Source organism: Pseudorasbora parva, chromosome 14 (assembly GCF_024679245.1).
Source record: "Pseudorasbora parva isolate DD20220531a chromosome 14, ASM2467924v1, whole genome shotgun sequence".
Lineage (NCBI taxonomy): Eukaryota > Metazoa > Chordata > Actinopteri > Cypriniformes > Gobionidae > Pseudorasbora > Pseudorasbora parva.
This window is the reverse complement of record NC_090185.1, coordinates 30,044,062-30,066,235: the sequence shown is the minus strand read 5'-3', so window position 1 is coordinate 30,066,235 and position 22,174 is coordinate 30,044,062. Positions and strand designations below refer to the sequence as shown.

General features: G+C 37.3%; 1 protein-coding gene across 2 annotated transcripts in view; it reads right to left on the bottom strand.

The window, feature by feature from the left end:
- The window catches only part of senp7b (SUMO specific peptidase 7b), a 41,901-nt gene that overhangs the window by 5,739 nt on the left and 13,988 nt on the right, over positions 1 to 22,174 (bottom strand). For both annotated transcript variants that reach the window (XM_067416185.1, XM_067416186.1), the window contains exons 9-16: positions 19,129 to 19,269; positions 14,191 to 14,224; positions 11,012 to 11,221; positions 7,619 to 7,851; positions 3,781 to 3,872; positions 2,972 to 3,088; positions 2,772 to 2,891; positions 2,468 to 2,560 (exon numbers count right to left, since the gene is read on the bottom strand). In XM_067416185.1, coding sequence (XP_067272286.1) covers positions 2,468 to 2,560; positions 2,772 to 2,891; positions 2,972 to 3,088; positions 3,781 to 3,872; positions 7,619 to 7,851; positions 11,012 to 11,221; positions 14,191 to 14,224; positions 19,129 to 19,269 — 1,040 coding nt within the window. The remainder of the gene's footprint in view (positions 1 to 2,467; positions 2,561 to 2,771; positions 2,892 to 2,971; positions 3,089 to 3,780; positions 3,873 to 7,618; positions 7,852 to 11,011; positions 11,222 to 14,190; positions 14,225 to 19,128; positions 19,270 to 22,174) is intronic.

Genomic DNA, 22,174 nt, shown 5'->3' with positions numbered 1-22,174 from the left:
TCACAGGAATTAATTACATTTTAAAATAGAAAAAAGCTATTTTAAATTATAATATTATTTCACAATATAGCTGCGTATAAATATAAGATACTTCTTTCAAACATATCTTAAATCCCCCAAACTTTTGACCAGTTTGTGTGTATATATATATATATATATATATTTTTTTTATTTTTTTTATTTTTTTTTTATTTTTATTTATTTATTTTTTATACAATATTATACAATAATATAATATATATATTAGGGATGAAAAAATACAGCTAGTCCACGGTTGAATACATACCTTTTTAACCACGTTTTTTGGGTTCGGTTCATTTTTTTTTGCTCTTCTATTCTTAGGCGACAGGAACAGAAAAAGGTTGAGGAGAAAATGTTTTTATTGCAATACTCTTTCTTTATTTTACTTAAAAGACTTGAAAACCCTTACTTAAACTTAAAACTTTACTTTAAAAAACCCTTATACACATTTCTAGTGTATTGTATAATATAAAATAAATATATATATATAAAGATTTACAGTGGCAGCTGTACAGTAGTATTTAAGTATGAATTTGAATGAATAAATGTTGGCTAAAATTAAAACTATAGTCTTCAATATACAACATTGATTAAAAGCTACTGTATTAAAGGTCTTGTTTTTTTTTTATTAAAATAATTTTAGAGGTGAACTGTCCCTTTAAGGACAGTGGCCCTCATTTATCAAAAGTGCGTACACCAAATTTCCAGCGTACACCTTGCGTACACCCAAACCCACGGTGACTTTGAGATTTATCAATATGGACGTTGGCGTACGGCACGCTCAAATCCTACGCCAGCTCAGGAGGTGGTGTACGCACGTTTGAGTTAGTGGGAAAATGCGCAGAAAAACAATTCCTATAACACCACAAAACGCACTGACAAGATATGCTATATTATGACCCACTGTTAAAAACCACAACAACAACATTCAGTGTTTATTTTTGTGCAACATGAACGTCAATGTTTAATTTGTGTGCCTGGCCCGGCAGCTGCGCACGGACTGGGACTAAAATAATTCAGACTGACAAAATAATAAAAATGACCTTCTTCTTTTAAATAATAATAAAATCAATAAAAACTACATTCTTCTTCTAAATAACAAGCGTCATTAAGAATAATAGGCCTAATAATAATAATAAGAATAAGAATAATAAGAATCTTACAAATTGTCATGTAATTATTAATGTGAATGAATGGTATTCCACATCACATCATCATCACTGTCGTACACCCCACTACATGCCGTGATACGAAATTAAATGCTAATTTTTTCAAAACGTGCTGTAAAATAATGCAGTGATGGTAATTTATCATCCAAACAGCTATTTAAACTGCTGGAGTGCGCTTCTCAACCCCCACATTATTAAGAGTACTCGTAATTTGGGTCCATATTTTGTTTTTGTGGGTGCCTTTATTCCCACTCTTTATACTCTTAAATAAAACCATTTCGTTTTTTTTTTCCCACTTCCCTGGTGATGGTCTCGATGGCACGCGTCTCAATCATCTCACTAGTTCAGTAGTCAGAGCACTGAGTCAGCCCATTGACTTATGTCCTAATCAGTGCCCTGACTAGTGGACTAGTGAGATGATTGAGCGCGCCCGATCTCCACGTCGGAGAAGTTTCGCTTCTTTGCCGCCTTTCGTGTGTCCATGGCGTAAAATGAGGGCGTGCGGGAGGCAGAGACTTGAATATATAGGGGCGTGTTATTCTAATGACGATCGTTTTCAGCCGCGGGATTTATCAAGGGCAAGTATTGCAGAGGTACGCACAGTTTCATTAATCAGGCAGTGAGAGGAGTGTAAGCATAATCTTACACCAACATATACATCAGTTTCTACGCAAGATTGATAAATGAGGGCCAGTGTGTTCACTAGGCTGCGCTGCGGTCAATTGAAGACCTGCTCACATCTCGTATATAGACGCACACGATTTTACTTTCACTTTAAACAACTGGCTGTGTTTATAAATGTGAACCTTGTGTGTATTTGACAGTATTAGTGCAGTAAGACTGTCCAGTAATCACGTGTGTTTGACAGACGTTTAGTGTGCGGCGCGCGCTCAATGCAAAACAGTGCATAAGCACGCAAATTAAATGTTTAACTGGCAAGGCTTTGAAATGCAGCTAACACCCCTTAACTTTAGTGCATATGATTGGATATTTGCTCACATCAGCGCATAGACTCACAGGCACACTCAAACAGAGCCGAAATAAACTCCAAACGGAGATAAATATTTCAAACAGAGAGAAATGGAAATAATTAATTAAAGGCAAAACCGGAAAAAACGCAATTCACCAGCGCGTATTGAACCGTGAATGCCGTACCAAACGGTTCAATATTATATTGAGTATTGTGGCATCCCTAATATATATAAAAAAATGTTACCCAATATTTGTTGCTAACCTGAATCGTTCATCTGTGTTTTAAATTTAAATTCCACACTTACTCGTGATTAACGGGTATAAAAAGGTAGTCCTTGCTAAAGATGTCCACGTGACGTGTCCAAGTTCTCACTCTCTGATGTCGTCTGTGCGAGGCTCTGTGGGAAAACAGCACATAGACATTCCCATCAGGATGAAACACGCAAATTAGCAATACATTTATAACAAAATTCACTAAAGGAACACATTTTTGGGGTGTACTGTCTCTTTAAGGATTTAAAGCGACAATACGCCCAAAATTAAAAAATTCCTTTAGTGAATCTTGCTGGAAATCAAAGACTGTAAAAAAGTCTCCGAGTGATTTCTTACGTGCTGCCGGTCTCCTCCGGGCAGCTAGTGTCTTTTCGTGTAAGTTGTTTGTAGAAGAAGCTGCTGAAGATGTGAGATCTTTCAGCCACATCTTTGTCAGCTCTTTCCAACAGAAGGTACCTGAAGGGAGTAATTTAAAATTAGGATAAGGGAAAATATTGCATCACATTTCACAAGCTCAGAAGTACCATTGGACTCACTTGAGGTAGAAGTCGATGATGACGTCATTGAGAAACTCGCCATCCTTGAGGCACTCCAGGTCCTCGGTTGTCACTGTAATGCCGCCCTTGGAGGGGGGAGGTGGGTACTGGATCAGCCTGGTGGAAAATTTTCAAACAAGCTACTCATAGAAAATGTAACTTCAGCTTCCAAAAATACAATCCTCCTTGCTAATCATGACATATCAATATTGACTTACAAATTAAATCTTAATTTCACTGCCTGTATGGAAACTTCAACAACTTGATGGAAAGTTAGTGGTATGGAAACCTCTCAAAAGGGCCAGGGAACGTCAACGTTTGGGTTCCAGCTACTGAGCTTATGACTTAATCATTGCTTTCAGAAAAGAAATTAAAGGTGAAATGTGTCATGTCTGCACCTCTAATGGCACCAAATTGAATTGTGGCAAGTCAAAACAAGTTTTCAACACTTCCTCGTCTGCCATTGTGAGGATAAACAGGCAGTCCAAGCCCAAACTAATGCAACTGGTCCAATCTATATGTATGAATATGTTTGCTTTCTGTCCAAGTTATTTAACCAGTTGGGTCAATTATTTAACTGAATTAAATCCTTATCATACAAGGAAAAAAAAAGAATGTGTCATGTCAAGGGAACCAGGGAGATCCAAACTTACAGGCTGACCTACTAAATGCATCACAACAGCACTATATCACATTTGCTGAATTGTATAAATGAGCCTGAATTCATTTAAATATATAGCTGTCTTTATGTTTTAGAAAAGGGGTACAGTATCATATTCGGGATATCTGGCATTACACATCAACAGTACCTGCGAGGTAAGCTCTGTTGTCGGCTGTTGCTCCGGAGTGGTCTCCTGACTGTCGGCTCTTTAAACCAGCTACTGGTCCCACTCGCGTTCTCCTGTTGGGGATAAGTGAAGGTCAGATCAGAATCAAAAGAGTTGGTGATACTCCAAACGCCTGTGGTTGGAGTACCCGAAACTACTGACCTTCTCAGCGGCTACGGTTTCCACTCAAGCATGCAAATGACATTGGATTTTGTTGAAAAGAGGATTGTAAATAATGTTTGGGAAAATGTAAAGAGGGCAAACATGATATACTCAAAGTGGCAGTGGACTGGGTGATATGGGTTCAGAAAAAGGAAAATGAAAAGTGAGAAGAGCGACGCCATGTGCTGCCTGTTTAGGGCGGATAGCCGGCTTCATTTCTGCTGAGCGCTGAGCCAGATCATAAAACGCAAGAAAGGAAAGTAAGGAGAACGCGTCTGAGGTGGCCTACTTCCATCGCTGCCAGCTGGCACCATCAAAACTGAATAAGAAAGAAACGTGTCATGCCCCAAGAGTCCTGACGCCCACACATGCAGATGTTGCCCCCAAAAAAGACCTATACGTACTAAAGTTGTAGGACCCCCAAAATGCAGCAGTCATGAGCCCCCACCCATGTCATAAAGACTCTGGAGAGAGTGACACAATGGCCACTTCCACAGAACCCGAGAGAGAGGGAACTGCTCAGCTACTATCCATAAAAGCAGCCAACTTTCCTTCTCCGTCTCATATCTGCACACCAATACAGCCTCCATGGACCATGGCTAACCTCACTCCTGCTCTTATATTGGGCCGTATAATTTCTCTGGTGCCTCTATCATGCCTGCAATGAGTTCCTGCCAATATCTGGCCAACCCATTGCACACTGTAAGAGGAAGCAATGGAGCGGGGCAAAGGAATGGATAGATGGAGGAAATGAAGGATGAATGGACAAAGAAATTGAAGGTCGGATGGATAAATTAATAGATGGATGGAATAAAGAATGGAATAATGATAAAATGGATGGATGGATGGATGGATGGATGGATGGATGGATGGATGGATGAAAGAAACTGAAGGATGGATGATGGACAGACAAAGGAAGGGATGGAAGGACAGACTAAAGGATGGATGATGGACAGACAAAGGAAGGGATGGAAGGACAGACTAAAGGATGGATGATGGACAGACAAAGGAAGGGATGGAAGGACAGACTAAAGGATGGATGATGGACAGACAAAGGAAGGGATGGAAGGACAGACTAAAGGATGGATGATGGACAGACAAAGGAAGGGATGGAAGGACAGACTAAAGGATGGATGATGGACAGACAAAGGAAGGGATGGAAGGACAGACTAAAGGATGGATGATGGACAGACAAAGGAAGGGATGGAAGGACAGACTAAAGGATGGATGCATGCATGAAAAAATAAATGGATGGATGGATGATATATGAAAGAAACAGAAGAATGCAAGATGGACAGACAAAGGAAGGGATGGAAGGACTGACAGACATAAGGACAGACTAAAGGATGTATGTATGCATGAACAAAGGAATAGATGAATATATGGATAATGAAATGGATGGATGGATAAAGGAAAATATAAATATACTAGGGCTGCACGATTTGGTGAAAATATATAATTGCGATTATTCTGGGTAAAATTGCGATTGCGATTTAAAATGCGATTATTGTTATTATAATTTTTTACACATGAAAAGTGTGTGTATATAACATTTTGTGTTTTTATATTAATGTGACTAATAATAATAATGATAATTATTACTGCTAAAAATATTTTTTTAAATAAGAAATATTACCATTACAATAACATTTTCATAATTACAAATAAAAAAGAGTACGTCAGAATAAATATAACAATATAATACTAATAATTATTATTATTTTTGTAATATTTTACAGAAAACTTATTTTACAAAAGAAAGAAAAACTGCTGGGTTACCTATTAATATGCAGACAGCCTATGACTAAAAAACATTAGAAAGGTCTAAGCCTAAGGAATTATTCTTAAAGTCTGTCTTTAATATGAAATATGAACCTCTTGTGCATCCACTGTGGAGGAAAAAACTCCTGTACATTGAAGAAAAACATGGATTGTCCAACAAATTTATAATTTTTAAAGTTTATTAAGTTTTTAAATGTATTAAGCATTATTTTCTTATTATTGATTACCCACAAGTTTTTAATTCATACTGAAAGCCAGAGGGCGCCCTCGAGCGGAAACCGCCACATTTGCCTCAGAGAAGTAATTGACGTTAGTTTTCAGGAAATCCACCATGATGTGGAGCTAACGCGGTTTAAACAGAAGATAGAGACGCTTTGATTAAACATGACGACAATAAACAAGACTGCAGCAAAATATGGTGTATTTGAGTTCTTCAAGCCGTCAAGGGTATTTTCATAATAATAAAGTATATTATAATGCAGTGCTGATTGACATAGAATGCTATAAAATAATGCATCATCTGCCTCACTCAGATGAGAAGCCACATCAGCTCACACACACACTCGACTGACGATATGAAGTGAGGTAAAACATGTTATTAAACGTTGTCTTTTGTTGAACAGGTTTATGATCGCTTCACTAGTTTGTAAAGATGTTTGACTCGTGTTGCTTTTTCAAACGCACGTTATAAGGGACTCAAACTCGCAGTCTTTCAGACGGAGCAGCGTTTATCACAGAGCCGCTCTTCGCTGACACACTGGGCATTTATTTATTTAATTAAAATCGCAGCCTTTGAGCTTTCATAATCGCACACAAGCCAAATCGCGATTGCGGTTCGATTTCGATTAATCGTGCAGCCCTAAAATATACAGACAAAGAAATGGATGAATGGATGGACAGGCAGAAGGACATGCTAAAGAACGGACAAAATAATGGTTAAGGATTAAAAATTAAGGATTTAGGTTAAGGATGAAAAAAATAATGGATGGACAGAAAAAGTAACAAATGGATGGACAGACAGAAAAAAAATGATGAATATATACAAAATAGATGAATATATGGATAATGAAATGGATGGATGGATGGAATGATGGATGGATGGATGTATAATATATGAAAGAAACAGAAGAATGGATGATGGACAGACAAAGGAAGGGATGGAAGGACAGACAGAAGGACAGACGTATGCATGAACAAAGGAATAGATGAATATATGGATAATGGATGGATGGAAGGATGGATGATGGACAGACAAAGGAAGGGATGGAAGGACAGACTAAAGGATGGACGCATGCATGAAAAAACAAATGGATGGATGGACAGATGGATGGATGGACAGGCAGAAGGGAAGCTAAAGAACGGACAAAAGAATGGATTAAGGATGAAAAAATGGATGGACAGAAAAATAACAAATGGATGGACAGACAGAAAAAGAAACGGATGGACGGACAAACCAAATAATAGATAGACAGGATGGATGGATGGCAAAAATGAATAATGAGTGAAAGAAAATGAAGGATGGATGGAAAAAACAAGAACAGATGGATGTACAGACAGATGGGCAGACTAAAGTATAGATGTATGAATGAACAGAGGAATAGATGAATATATGGACAAATGGATGGATGGATAGACAGACAATGAAATCGGTGTTCGGATTAAAGAATGGATGAAATGATGGATAAAACGATGGATGGATGGATTAATGGATGTATGGACAGACAGGATGGATAAAAGAATAGATGGATAGGCAAAGAAATCAAAGTACGGATGGATGGATGGATAAAATAATGGCTGGATGGAATATATTAGATGGATGGGATGGACCACCAAAGCAATGAATGCATTGGACAGACAGACAGATTCGTGAACTGACCGTTGCGGTGTCTTGTCCAGCGTCCGTCACGTTTTGTCCCAGCAGCGAGAGGAGGTGTTCGCCCCTTGGGTGACAATGAAGCCGATTCCGCCCATCCGCCCAGGACAGAGCGTTACTCAAAGTGCCCTGACCGTATCTCAGCCCAATCACGTCCATGAGAGACGCCAACATGGCCGCCTGAAGATCCTCCAACTGACCAGTCAGCACCAGCAGGACAAAAGGACAGGCCTGTCCTGGAAAAAGAACAGAACAACATAAACCACATCTTCATTTCTTTTTATGAATTGAGTTTGTGTCATTTGATTTGTTTGTCTGCAGCATTTAACTCGGATCAGATGGTGGATGATCCATCTAGAAATGCTCGCTGGGTGGGCAAAATTAATTGAAGAAAAAAAAGAAGAAGCTTTCCACCCTTTCCTAACGCACATACACGCTACATAATAGAACAGCAAACACATGAGCACCAGACTGAGTGAATTAATCTTTCAATGGGCGCCGATCACACACACACACACACACATACACACACACACACACACTGCAGGTAATGCCTGTATGTTAATGCTTTAATACTGTTTGACGGCTCGTCACACAAGCTTCGACTGCTTCGATAACCGCATGGTGCCATTAAAACTGACTGCGCTCTCATTACGGAGATCAACGGTGTGTGTATAATGTGTATAGTGAGTGGAGATTGGTTTGTCTGTGTGAACAGAACACATGGTGAGAATCACAGCCAATTAGAAAATAGGGTTAAATGTTTAATATACAGTAACGAGGAGCATGATTTTGGAGCATTTCAATGTTATTATTATCATTAATACATGTAAAACCTGTGCCAAATCCAAGCGTGTGCGTGGATTATTCCGATGAAAGCAGACCCTGCAAATGAGTGGGACTAACGCTAGGAAAATATATATTGTAATATATTTATTTTATACACACAGATAAGGCATAACAATATGACCACTGTCAAGTGAAGTGAATAACTCTGATTATCTCTTCATCACGGCACCTATTAGTGGGTGGGACATATTAGGCAGCAAGTTAACATTTTGTCCTCAAAGTTGATGTGTTAGAAGCAGGAAAAATGGGCAAGCATAAGGCCGTGTCCCCACCAAAGCGTTTTTAGCCAGCAGAAAATGCTAGGCGCTCTGCTGAAAACGCCTCGCTGTGAGCGCTTGAGAGCTTGTTATGATATGGAAAATCCACGGAAGTCTTAATAATTTCACAAGTAGTTTGTTCATGTATTGATTCTATAAAAAATTCCAGATCCAATGTAAAGTATTTGCTCTGGCTTTTGTTTTAAATCATTTTGTTTCATTATTATTGCTTGTTTTCATCTGATGACGACACCCAGAATGTGGCGGTTGGTCTGCAGTATTAGTCCCGCCCCTCCTCCACTGTGATTGGACAGCTAAGTGAAGAGTGACAGTGATGAGCGCTGCGTTTTACTCAAAGTTGAAAATTGTTCAACTCTCGGCGACCAGTAAAAAACGCTGAGCGCTCAGCGCTTGAGCATGAAATACTCGCTCAGCGCTTCGTTGCGCTCCAGGCGTTCTAAAAACGCGGCGCTCTCATTGAAAACGCCAGCCAGCAATGTGAAAAAACACTTTGGTGGACACACGGCCTTAGGATTGGAGTGAGTTTGACAAAATGTGATGCTAGATGTCTGGGTCAGAGGATCTCCAAAACTGCAGCTCTTGTGGGGTGTTCCCGGTCTGCAGTGGTCAAAATCCATCAAAAGTGCTCCAAGGAAGGAACAGGGGTAAACCGGCGACAGGGTCATGGTCATGGGCGGCCAAGGCTCATTGATGCACGTGAGGAGCGAATAACAAACAAGTCAGATCCATGGAGCAACCCCACCATGCAATTTACAGGACTTAAAGGATCTGCCGCTAACATCTTGATGCCAGATACCACAGCACACCTTTATATTATGTCTGATCGGTGTATATTATTTAAAATAAATTATATATTTTATCCATTTATTGTATCAAATGTTATTTATTGAATTATTGATGTTATTGTTAATAAATCATAATAAAGACTGTATCAGCACATTCATCAAGCTGTACTATTTATAATGAAAAGCATGACTTAATATATTATATTCATATAATGTATATTATTAGATACAAATATTTAATATACAAAAATATAATACATGTGTAATTTTCCACTGTATATTTTTATTTATTTATAGCTTTCTTCATGTCTTCATTTTCAAAACTTCAAGCTTTTATTTTGGCAGAAAACCACAGGGAGCCCTCAGTTTCAATTTTGTTGACGAAAGCTGGTTTATAAGCGCTTCTCGTCACAAATTAGCAAAGATGAAAACTTATAACGTTGCCAGATGCATGTTATAAGTAACCTTTTACATTTACTGTGAACTGATCCGTTTTGAGACGCTGAAAACATTGAATAATGAGCAGTTTGCGAGTAAAAGAACACCGTGCCACACTTCATTCTGAAACATGCAGCGCACATTTCCATTTAATTCGATCACAGCCTTTGCAGTTTGCTAAACCGCACTAAGCCATACAGCGGTTTAATTAGGGGACTCCTAAGTCTGATCATCTTGAAAATTGGCAAACACCTTCACGGTATTCACGTATGCAAAAGATTGTATGCCACGTGATTTTTTTTGCCCACGACCTTCATACCGCATTGGTAGAACTCCTTGTTCTGAGCAACCTTGTCTCTAGAAGTGCCGCTGCCAATCGAATCGTTTGTTAAATATGTAAGATTATTTTAAATACCAACTTTCACAAAATAGTATCTCTATATTTTATTTCGTTCAATCATAAAGCTATATATATATATATATATATATATATATATATATATATATATATATATAAAAACACTAACATGTTGTCATAGGTATGTTTGCATATTTATAAAATATATATATTTTAAAAATGTATTTATTATTATTTATTTGTATTTATTTGTTCATTCATGTTTGTATCATAAATACAAATAAATAATTTAGAACGGAAAAAAAAAACATAAACAATGATTGCTATGTTTTGTATCGTTCTTTCTTCTTCTACTACTACTTCTTGTTTCTCATGCGTATGTTACCACTCTTTTAATTAATTTCTATGTAAAGCACTTTGAATTGCCATTGGGTATGAAATGTGCTATACAAATAAACTTGCCTTGCCTTGCCTTACTGCACAACACTAGACATTATGAAGTATTGCCACCTAGTGGACACTTCTGTCTCAATTCACCTTGCGCATGCACTGTATGCACATTATCCACACGGAAACCAAAACGGTTCGCAGACCCCTCCTGACCACTACAGAAAATGGACGGCTTATATGTTGGGCTTAGCATACAGCTCATGTGGATCCTTACTGAGAAATCTCCAGTTAGTCTCACCTGAAGTGTGTACTGTGTGCAGCACAGACAGCTCTTTCTGAAGAAGCCTGGCTTGAGCATCCGACACCACGAGGAACAGGAGAGAAGGGGCGGGCTCTTCCGTGCTCGATAACAAACTGCCGTCACGGGCCAGTCCGCCATCCCACACGCCGTACAAGCGTAGCTGAGAGCACGACACGCTAACGGCTACCTCACCCTCCCCATCCACACCTGCGAATACAAGAAACAAGCAGGATTATTTGACTTCGGTTACAGATATTTTGAATACAGTATTTTAAATATAGTATTATGAAGCTTTAATAAAAAGTAAGAACAAAACTGTTGAGTAAATTCAATGATTCGCTCAAAACATGCCTACTTGCTTCAACTGAATCAACTGCCGATGTAACCTATAGAAAACCACTAAACCAATCTTTAGTGGAATACTAAAGAAAACAGGACACAAACTGACTGGAAAAACCTGTCGACTCATCAACACGTGTAGCCTATCCGTCTAAATCTGTGTTAGTGAGCACTTCTCCTTTGCTGAGATAATCCTCCACCTCACAGTTGTGGCATATCAAGATGCTGATTAGAGAGCATGATTATGGCACAGGTGTCTCTTAGGCTGGCCACAACAAAAGGCAATTTGAAAAATGGAACATTCTGGTTTGTAATGCCCATTTGTAGTGATCTTAGGGTGCTTTCACACTAGCGCTTTGGTGCGCACCTGGGTTCAATTGACGTCAGAGTTCGGTTGGTTTGGATGATGTGAACGCGGTCTTCCGAGCTCAGGCGCGCACCCGCAAACCGTGCCCGAGTCCGCTTAAAAAGCTGGTCTGGGCTTTGGTTCATGTGAACTCTGGTATGGTTCGCTGCTGATGTAAACGCAATCGCACTAAATCGCGGAAGTGAACCGTTATTAATGACGTATGATTTGAATCAAATGTGTGTTTTGTGTGTGTTTCACTCACTTACCTGAAGAGCGTCACTGACATACTGCAAGCAGAGAGCTGTAGTTTGTCAGAGTATGTCTATATCTAATTTCTGCTCATCTTCGGCGTTCTTTGCAAATGTCATTACGTACTGAAGCTTTGGTAACAAAACCAACATTATGCATTTCGCCGCCTTCACGCTCGCTGTCGTTGCTAAGCAACCGGGTAAACAGCTGCTGCTTTGATGACGCAAACGAAACCCAGTTCGGACCCAAATAATGTAATATGAACACAGTCCAGCGGGGACAGGGGGAGGGGGGGAGCAATCGAACTCGGGTTCGTTCCAGACAATCGAACCAAGTGTGAAAGCACCCTAAAGTTCCACAGCATATTTTGTCTTGTCAGATATATATCCCATTACTCAAATTAAACGGGCAGCGACTTCTAGCACATGTACGCCAAAGCTTACAGCTAAAAGCCAAAAACCCATCACAAAGGCTTGATAAAATACTCAATTTGGCACTTGATGCAGGATGGCCTTGTTCAAATGATGTTGTATTGTCTCTCGAGTGGGTAGCTTATGTACAAAGACCCTAGAAAGCTTAGAATAGAGAGACACTTGTCTGAAACCCTCATAAGCATCTTATACACACACAGGTGCTTTACTGAACACATTAAATACGGTGGGTGACTGAAGTCACACAAACAAGTTCTCTGCTCTTCTTCTGTCTCACACACGTAAATAGAGCTTTAATCTGAGCCGTCTTAACGGTGAAACTAAGCGAGAGGAGGGACAGGGAAAGGGTCACAGACAGTTGAAGAGGGCTGTCACCTGGGACAAAAAGGGGTGAAGGGTCAAATAACTCTGGAGTCGGCTGGACGCTGATCCAATAAGCGAAACAGGTGTAATTACGTTTCTTCGCCACGGTCTTTGCTAAAAACTATATACAGTGTAAATGATCAGAAAGGCTCACTGGATGTCAAAATTGTAAATCATTATTACACCAAGTCACCAAGTCTTTTCTTTGGTGCATGTGTTGTACAATATAATGTGAAACACCTGTTTAGACAAGTCTAGTTTTCAGCGCTCTTCCCAGATTGCACACCAGACTGAATAAATTAGTCCTTTAAATGGTCACGCGCTCTTGCCCACACATACACACACACACACACACACATTATATTAAAGTCCTTAACATCCAGTAACTTGTTGATGGACTTCAGAAAGAGCAGTTAACTTAAATTTGAAGTATTAAATAGTTAGATATAAATACATTATTAAATATATTATTAAATAAATTAAACAAATGTACATTTACAGTAAGAATCTTAAAATAATTTTTACATGTATTATTTAATATTTATTTTATATAAATACTATGATTGTATTGTTTTTAAATGTATTATACATTTTTAAATTGTATATAATTAAATGTAAATATATTATCAAATAATTACTGAACTATTTAACATTTACATTTATGTTTTTTACATGTATTATTTAATAATCATTTTAAAACAATTTTATACAATTAGGTGTAAATATATTATCAAATATATAACTTAATATCCATTAAAAAGGTATTGTATAATTAGTTGGAAATATATTATTTAATTTAATATTAAATTATTTAATAATTTAAATTAAACTGAACAATTACATTTTACATGTATTATTTAAAATTAATTTGAAAATATCAACAAACATATTAAATATATTAAATTAAAATAATATATTAAAAAATATATTAATATATATATTTAAATAAAAATGTATACAACTTGGTATAAATATATTATTAAAGTTATAATACATTAAATATGTTAAATTCATTATTATGAGTATAATAAATACAATAAATAATTATTACATACTTTTATAAGTAGCTTTATATTGTATTATATTATTTAATATTTACGTTTTTATTATTTCAAAAAAATATTTATTTTTCATACGTTGTATACATAAATATAAATGTTATTCTTATTGTTGAGCCCTGAGATTATGGAACAACTCAGATGGCACAAAATTAAAATGTAAGATTTGTTGATCAGTCTTCTTTCTAGGTTCTTTCTCATTTCTTAATCCCTACAATTTGTTTTCTGAAAGAAAGAAAGAAAGAAAGAAAGAAAGAAAGAAAGAAAGAAAGAAAGAAAGAAAGAAAGAAAGAAAGAAAGAAAGAAAGAAAGAAAGAAAGAAAGAAAGAAAGAAAGAAAGAAAGAAAGAAAGAAAGAAAGAAAGAACTGATTATTCCATAGAAATACCTTTCAGTGGTAAAGAGATGCCTTCATCTGTGATCTATAAAAGAAAGAGAGGGAAAACATTGCATTAACAGAAGAAAAGCCAAACATGGACGGGATAACAAAGGGCCGCCGGCTGTTAAACTCTAGACTACAAACTCTGTCCATTTAACAGATTGAAGATATAAAACAGTCATTCTGCTGTTATTCTGCCCCAGACGGAAAAGCAGAAAAGAACACAGTCGCATTAAAAGATGGTCAATGCACCCAAACCAGAGCAGAGGACGTTCCTGCTAGAATTTGTTCTGATAAAGACAACAAACACTTGACACTTTCTCTTTTCCAGAAGTGAGCTCCCTCGCTGCCTACATCGGCAGTTTTTTCAAAGGCAGCATCCAAACTGAAATCAACCTCATAAACAGACTGATTCAGAACAGTCTACATACACAGGAAAGATGCATAATATTTGACAGGAAGCAGGATGTATATAAACATATATATATACAAAAATATAGAATAACAAGGCATTCATTTTCTTGATAAGATAAGAATGAAAGAAAAGTCCTACCATTCATATATGTATCAATAACAAAAAAAAAGAAAAGAAAACAAAATTCTGTAAGGCAAACATGCATAAAACTGTTTATTTGAAAATTGAAATTATATCATTTATATGAAAAAAAAACAAATTACGTTTGTGAATTAAATATCAGTGAATCTTAAAAATGACAATATATCACATATATTTAAAATCGTTTAATTTAAAAAATAATGTAACTTATTTTAAACTACTTTGAATCAATATTATCAGTATTAAAACAAATTTGAAAAAAATCTCACTGTGACATTTTTTTTTACAAAGCTCATACTTTCATTTTATTATTATGATTATTACCCATCCTATTTGATGTTTTTACTGATCTAATATTTTGTATTATTTTTATTTATAATGTATTATTATTATTATTATTATTATTATCCACCATCTTTGATGTTTTTTTCAGAGCTAATATTTTTTATATTATTACTATTATAATTATTTTTCTTATTGTCCACCAATTTTTATGTTTTTTAATATTGTGATTATTATGATTATTATCCATCTTTGATGGTTTTAACTGAGCAAATATTTTTATATTATTATGATGATTATTATCATCCACCATCTTTGATGTTTTTTTTACTGAGCTCATATTATTATTTTTATTATTATTATTTTTCACCATCTTTGATGTTTATTTTACTGAGCTAATATTTTGATATTAATTTTATGATTATTATTATCCACCATCTTTGATGTTTTTTACTGAGCTCATGTTTTATTATTATTATTATTATTATTAATTATTATTAGGGGCCAAGCACCGAAGGTGCGGAGCCCCTCTTGAAATCGTTAGATTTCTTATTATTATTGTTGTTGTTGTTCGTTATGATTATTATTATGATTATTATTATTATTATTATTATTATTATTATTATTATTATTATTATTATTATTATTATTATTATTATCCACCCTTCTTGGATGTTTATTGTTTTAGTTTTTTTACTGAGATTACATTTTTTAATACATCTATATAACTATTAGTTACAATAATGCAAATTACATTTTTTATTTTGATATAATAATGTATTTATTATACAGATTTAACATACATGTATGCAATTATATTATTAGCATTTATCTTGTTTATTTACAACCTTTTTTCACTCTGTTTTGGGTGGTAAAACATTCAGAAATGTGTTGCCTTTTTTTTTTTATCTAGTTGAAACGTTTAATATCTCGATTTTTAATTCTTAGTCTAATTTTTTTCAGGCCTCACATGGTAAAAAGAGGCAGCTCACTAGGATTTGGACCAGAGATACTGACCTGAAAAACACATCTACACGTTACGCACGTGCCCCTCTGGGCTACAGACAGCCCACGCTTGTTAAACACATCCTAAACAAACGGCCCCCTTCATGAGACCAAAACGAGCGCTTAATGGCTTTTAAAGAGAAAAAGAAAAACTCTGAAAATAACACTGTTGTGCTTTTGAAGCATTACTGGACAAACAGTGATAAGCAGTGCTGTACTGCACTGTCAGGGCCAGTTTAGGTTACAGCCATCGTTGTTGTTCTAGTAAAAACGGCTCTCTGCCGCTCTGCAGTGTTATGGGCTTAACGGTTGGAATTTTCTGGCAAACAAACGCATCATTGGTCTCTTAATCACATCTGCAGCCCGACTTCGGCTAGCTGTTGCTTTGTGGTTTGTAGCAGGAACGGCCAATTAAAATACTGGAATAACAGATGTCCTTCATTAAACAAACAACAACAAAAATCAAACTGCGTGATTGGCCAATGTGCTGAACGAACGTGCTGGAAGCATCATGTGTTGGAAATTTAATCACAGATCTGGAAGATCGAACTGAGACTGAGAGGACTGATACAAATGTAAGGGTCATGATACGCATTTTTTTATTTTAAATGTTCCTTGAGGTTAAATTATAATGTTGGCAATATAAATAAATATGCAGAGAAATGATTATTTTCAGACCCTCTGTCTGAAATGATAAAATTAAGGGACGGCTCCTTTAAGGCTTATCAGTAGACAGCCACGTTATGATTAGCTAACATCATGGCACAAGAAACAACATCAACATTTACTGCATGAGTAAGTGTTTTAAAAACGTTATCCATAAAAAAACACTTACAGATAAAGCATTATAAAATCATTTACTTATGGTTTGATATGCAACACAGTTGGGTGCTTCATTTGTCAAAAAAGCTTCTTTGCGGACTCCCTATTACACCGGGCCTTGTTTACTAAAAAAACAAATGCTCCGAACAAACATATAACGCTCCGACGCGATCCGGGACGCCATTGAAAAATAAACCATACACTTGTTTCGGACCCTGAGATCCTTCTGAAGTCTGTACAGAGACGCAAACAAGTTTGACGAAAAGTCTTTAGTTTTATTATATTTATAAAAGAAATATGAGCTGTACCGAGTCTTTCCGGAAAAAAACGAGCGCCTGGAGGAGTATCGTGTGGGCGGAGCTAAAGAATGACAAATGCGCACAAAACGGTGACGTCCTCAAGCGTGGAGAAACCCATGGCTATCGATCTCAGCTAATAGATATATGATCCAGAATCATTCGGAGGCAGAAATAAATTGAACAGGAGAAACAGCAACAGCAGGACGTCCGTCTCTGTGGTATGTACTGAATTTAGTGGCCTGTCAACATTTGTGTGAGTTTATGAGGACATGATTCGGTTTATGGACTATTGTATGCGACTAAACCTTAGCAGTAGCAAGCAAACGGTTTTGCACGTCAGACTAGTGTAACGTTATACAGAGAACAGCAATCGAGTAACGTTAACCTTTAGCGCATTTGAATGACGAAGCACGCGATCGTGTCGTTTACTGATGTTTACTCATGCGACGATAGCCAACAGCAGAGACATTTGAAGCAGTTTTACTCACCGGCTGCTTCCAAAGCAGGACCGAACCTTTCCCTTCCCGTCATTTCTGCGTTCAAATCGGTTCAAAGGCAGCGCTTCCCAGAATGCTGTGCTGAAGCGTTGAAGTCGCTTGATGTCACCCATAGGAATAAAGTGGAGCACGGCGCGGACTGTAACGACATAAGTGTTCACGGACGACTGGATCTGCACCTGATCGAGTGTTTATAGGCGTGCATTTCCTCTCTCGCTCTAGTGACGCGCGCGTGCACCCTACCGGGAGAAGAGCCCGTACGGCCCATACAAGGCCCTTCCGCTCTATCGACGTCAAGCCGACCCATACTCGAAAAAAACTCTCCGAAACTTGTGAGAAACCGGAAGGAGTATTTTTGACACAGAAATACTCCATCAAACGTCCAACATTAGTTTTTGAAACTTTGTCTATGTTTAGGATGGGATTCCAAGTCTTTAACAGTGTAAAAAGCTCAGTATGCATGAAACAGCATTTCACCCCCCCTTTAAGGTTTCACTGCAAAAAATAATTTATTTGATAAAAAAAGCATGATGTATAAATCAGAGGCCTGAAGTAGATTAAGGTTTTTCAGCAATTTTTGATCGCTTTTGCTCGTGTTGATAATTTACAGGCAATATAGTGTAGGCTAAGTATATTCATAAATAGGCATTATACTTGGGGTAACATCATTTTACAAAGAATGTTAACTTTAAGTTATGAGAGAATAAAGGTTTTAAAAATGTGGCCAAATTGTTGTAACACACATTGCCAAACAAGCATTCTTTTTTTAATGAATTTATACACACCAGGGCAGTGTGTACAAAAATAAACATGAAATTTGTATTATGTGTGTCCTAATAAGATGTAAAATAGCAATAAATTAATTTTCTGATGTCTCTTTATGGTCATGCCCTTTTTAGGGTTAAACTGGCATCAAGGTGAATGTTTTTTCACTCTTCCATTTGTCTTATTATTGACTCAAGTACGTGAAGTATGTCTGAAACTGAACATGCATCTGTATACTGTATTCAGTTTATTTTAATGGCATCCCGGATCGCGTGGGAGAGTTATATGTTTGTTCGGAGCTTTTTTGAAAGATGAATGCAAAATCTGTGATTTGAATGGGTTATATTTGCTTATAAACACAACGCTTACATCCAGTTAAACGACTGAGTGCCAGTGGGTAGGGCCTAGGGTGTGATGATTTATAACTTTTTGTCAATGTCTGGCTCTGGAGGCAGTCATATGCAAATATATTTCCATTACAGATCCCGCAACACCAAAAAAGCTGTTTTTGGAGCTTGATTAAATAAATGTGTTGTTTATAATGAGGAGGATGTTTTAAGCTATGAAACTTGCATGTTTTCCCGGTACAAAGACCTCTTAAATGTCAAAGATCATGTCATGATCCCTTTAAGATATTCTGGATGATGTAAAATGGTCTGGTGAACCACTTTTCAAATTTAATACAATTATAAATGAAATTATCAGCACAAGATGTTCTCACCACAATGGTCCCGTTAGCCTGAGCCTTGACTGTGTCGTAATGAAGTCTGCTGAAGTCCAGTTCCATGATGGAAGGCACTTCTACTTTGGTCGTTGATCTTTCAGCTCCTGCATTTGTCTTTGGGCTCTTTTGGTTCCCTGACTGAAGTATGAAGAAACAGAAAATAATCAGTGAAAAAATATAATAAATACAATAAAGACCTTTATTTGTTAGCTACAACATTGTTTGTGTAAATCGACAAACATGTTTGTCGAGGAGTGTTTACAGAAGGAGTGTTTACGGAAATGTTTGCCATTCTTCTAGAAGTGTATTTGTGAGGTCAGGCACTGATGTTGGATGAGAAGGCCTGGCTCGCAGTCTCCGCTCTAATTCATCCCAAAGGTGATCTGTTGTGCTGAGGTCAGGACTCTGTGCAGGCCAGTCAAGATCCTCCACACCAAACTCGCTCATCCATGTCTTTACGGACCTTGCTTTGTGCACTGGTGCACAGTCCTATTTGAACAGGAAGGGGCCATCCCCAAACTGTTCCCACAAAGTTGGGAGCATGAAATTGTCCAAAATGTCTTTGTATGCTGCAGCATTAAGAGTTCCTTTCACTGGAACTAAGGGGCCAAGACCAACCCCTGAAAAACAAGCCCACACCATAACCCCCCTTCACCAAACTTTACACTTCACAATGCAGGCAGGCAAGTACGTTTCTCCTGGCAACCAGAAAACCCTGACGTCCATCGGATTGCCATACAGAGAAGCGTGATTGGTCACTCCAGAGAACACGTCTTCATTGCTCTAGAGTCCAGTAGCGGTGTGCTTTACACCACTGCATCCGACGCTTTGCATTGCACTTGTTGATGTAAGGCTTGGATGCAGCTGCTCGGCCACGGAAACCCATTCCATGAAGTTCTCTATGCACTGTTCTTGAGCTAATCTGAAGGCAACACAAAGTTTGGAGATCTGCAGCTGTGAGCTGACTCTCATTTCGTTAAATTTCGAAGGCTGCATCCTCCGGAGGACACATCCTGTGTAGGATGCAGTATACGGAGTGTCCTCAATCAGAATTAAAGGAGACGTCCTTCGTAGGACACACAGGCAGGAAGTATCACGTTGCTATGCCAACACGTTCAGCCTCGTTGCGCTCTCACGACAGTTATATGAATGAAAATTACTATGAAATGTTTCTTGTCTTGACAGCAATGTACTGTTCTAAACGTTTAAAAAAGCTTTAAAAAGTTGTAATCCTGTTTACCGCAACTATCTGTTTGAGGTAATAGAGCTTAAAAACAAGCTTAAACTACTTACATGTAAACACCACACCTACGCTCGCATGTATATCTGGCGGTGGTGTCGTCTTTTCATATAATATAAAAATAACATGACGGTTGTTAACGGCGACGCAAAGAATTGTGGGTTATCTCCAGCCATGAAGGATACACCTGATGCACACTCCGAATTCCTGTGAAAGGACGTAGTCGAAGGTCGCATTTGGAGAGTCCTTCTTACTATTTTGAAATGAGACGGCCTTATGACGTATGCAGCCTTCAAATGCGACCCCAAATGCGAAATGAGACATAGCTACTGACTAAAGAAAGTTGGCGACTCTTGCGCACTGCGCACCTTGGCATGTGCTGACCCCGTTCTGTGATTTTACGTGGCCTACCACTTTGTGGCTTTGTGAGTTGTTGTTATTCCCCACTAACAGTTGACCGTGGAATATTTAGTAGTGAGGAAATTTCACGAATGGACTTATTGCACATGTGGCAACCTATCACGGTACCACACTTGAATTCACTGAGCTCCTGAGAGCGACCCATTCTTTCACAAATGTTTGTAGAACTGTCTGCGTGCCTTTGTGCTTGATTTTATACACCTCTGACCATGGAAGTGATTGGAAGACCTGAATTCAATTAATTGGAGGGGTGTCCCAATACTTTTAGCAATATAGTGTATATTGGATTGATATGGTACCAATATTATGCAGAATATCACCAGCCCACTTTGAGTTCCTTAGTAGATAAGACTTGTTTTTCTCATTTTCCTTGGATATAACAAAACTAAGCAAAATCAGCTTTTCTTGAAATTACAAAAGATAAAAACACAGCAGACCTTTCCTTTTTTTTTTTTTTTTTTTTTTTAAGAAACATGTTTCTCATTTTGTTGCATTTTGCATGTCAAACTGAAGGTGAACACACCAACTGATATTGATATCTAATCAACCTCAAACTTTCCGACCCTGTGATCAAGAGCCGAAAGCTTCTCTCAAAAGACGTTTCGAGTTCAGAATTGAGCACAAATACAAAATGCTGCACTCCAAATTTAGAAGCCTTTCATTCCAGGGTGCCACAATGGATTTGTTCATCATGTCCCGAAAAACAATGCTAACTGAAGATGTGTCCAGCTTGGACGAACAATGCAAATCTTTCTGACAATGGAAATTTGTTGAAAGAGTATGGTGAATTGCTATAAACGAACGCAAATTCGAAACTCCACAACCATACTGAACAGATCTAGACTTCAAAAGACAGATGTACATGAAGATAAGTCTGGTTCTTCAGCACCGTTTGAAAGCTTCTTTAAACAAAGAGTTACACAAAAATGCTTTAAGGGAGGATGCTAGGTTAACACTCATAGGGACATTTGAAGATCACAATGTTTACAATTCCACATTTATTAGCCGTTCTGACTCATAAAAGTATTTATTCACTACTGTTCAAACGTTTGGAGTCAGACAGATTGTTTTTTATTTATTATTAATGAAAGAAAGTAATACTTTTATTCCGCAAGGATGCATTACATTGCTCAAAAAAAAAAAAAATAACACTATTAAGAGAGGAGAAATCTATCTACATATAAAATATTGGTCACAAATGATTGGTTACTTTCTAAATAATAAAAGTATAGTGCATCTACTTTTAATTACACATCGTTTTTTACTGATGCAAATATGTTAGAAATGATGCATCGCGATTTAAATGCCAACTTCTAACTGATGCACACTTTTTTAAAATCGATGCATTCATTTTTATGCCGATGCACCGGTATATTTTATTCT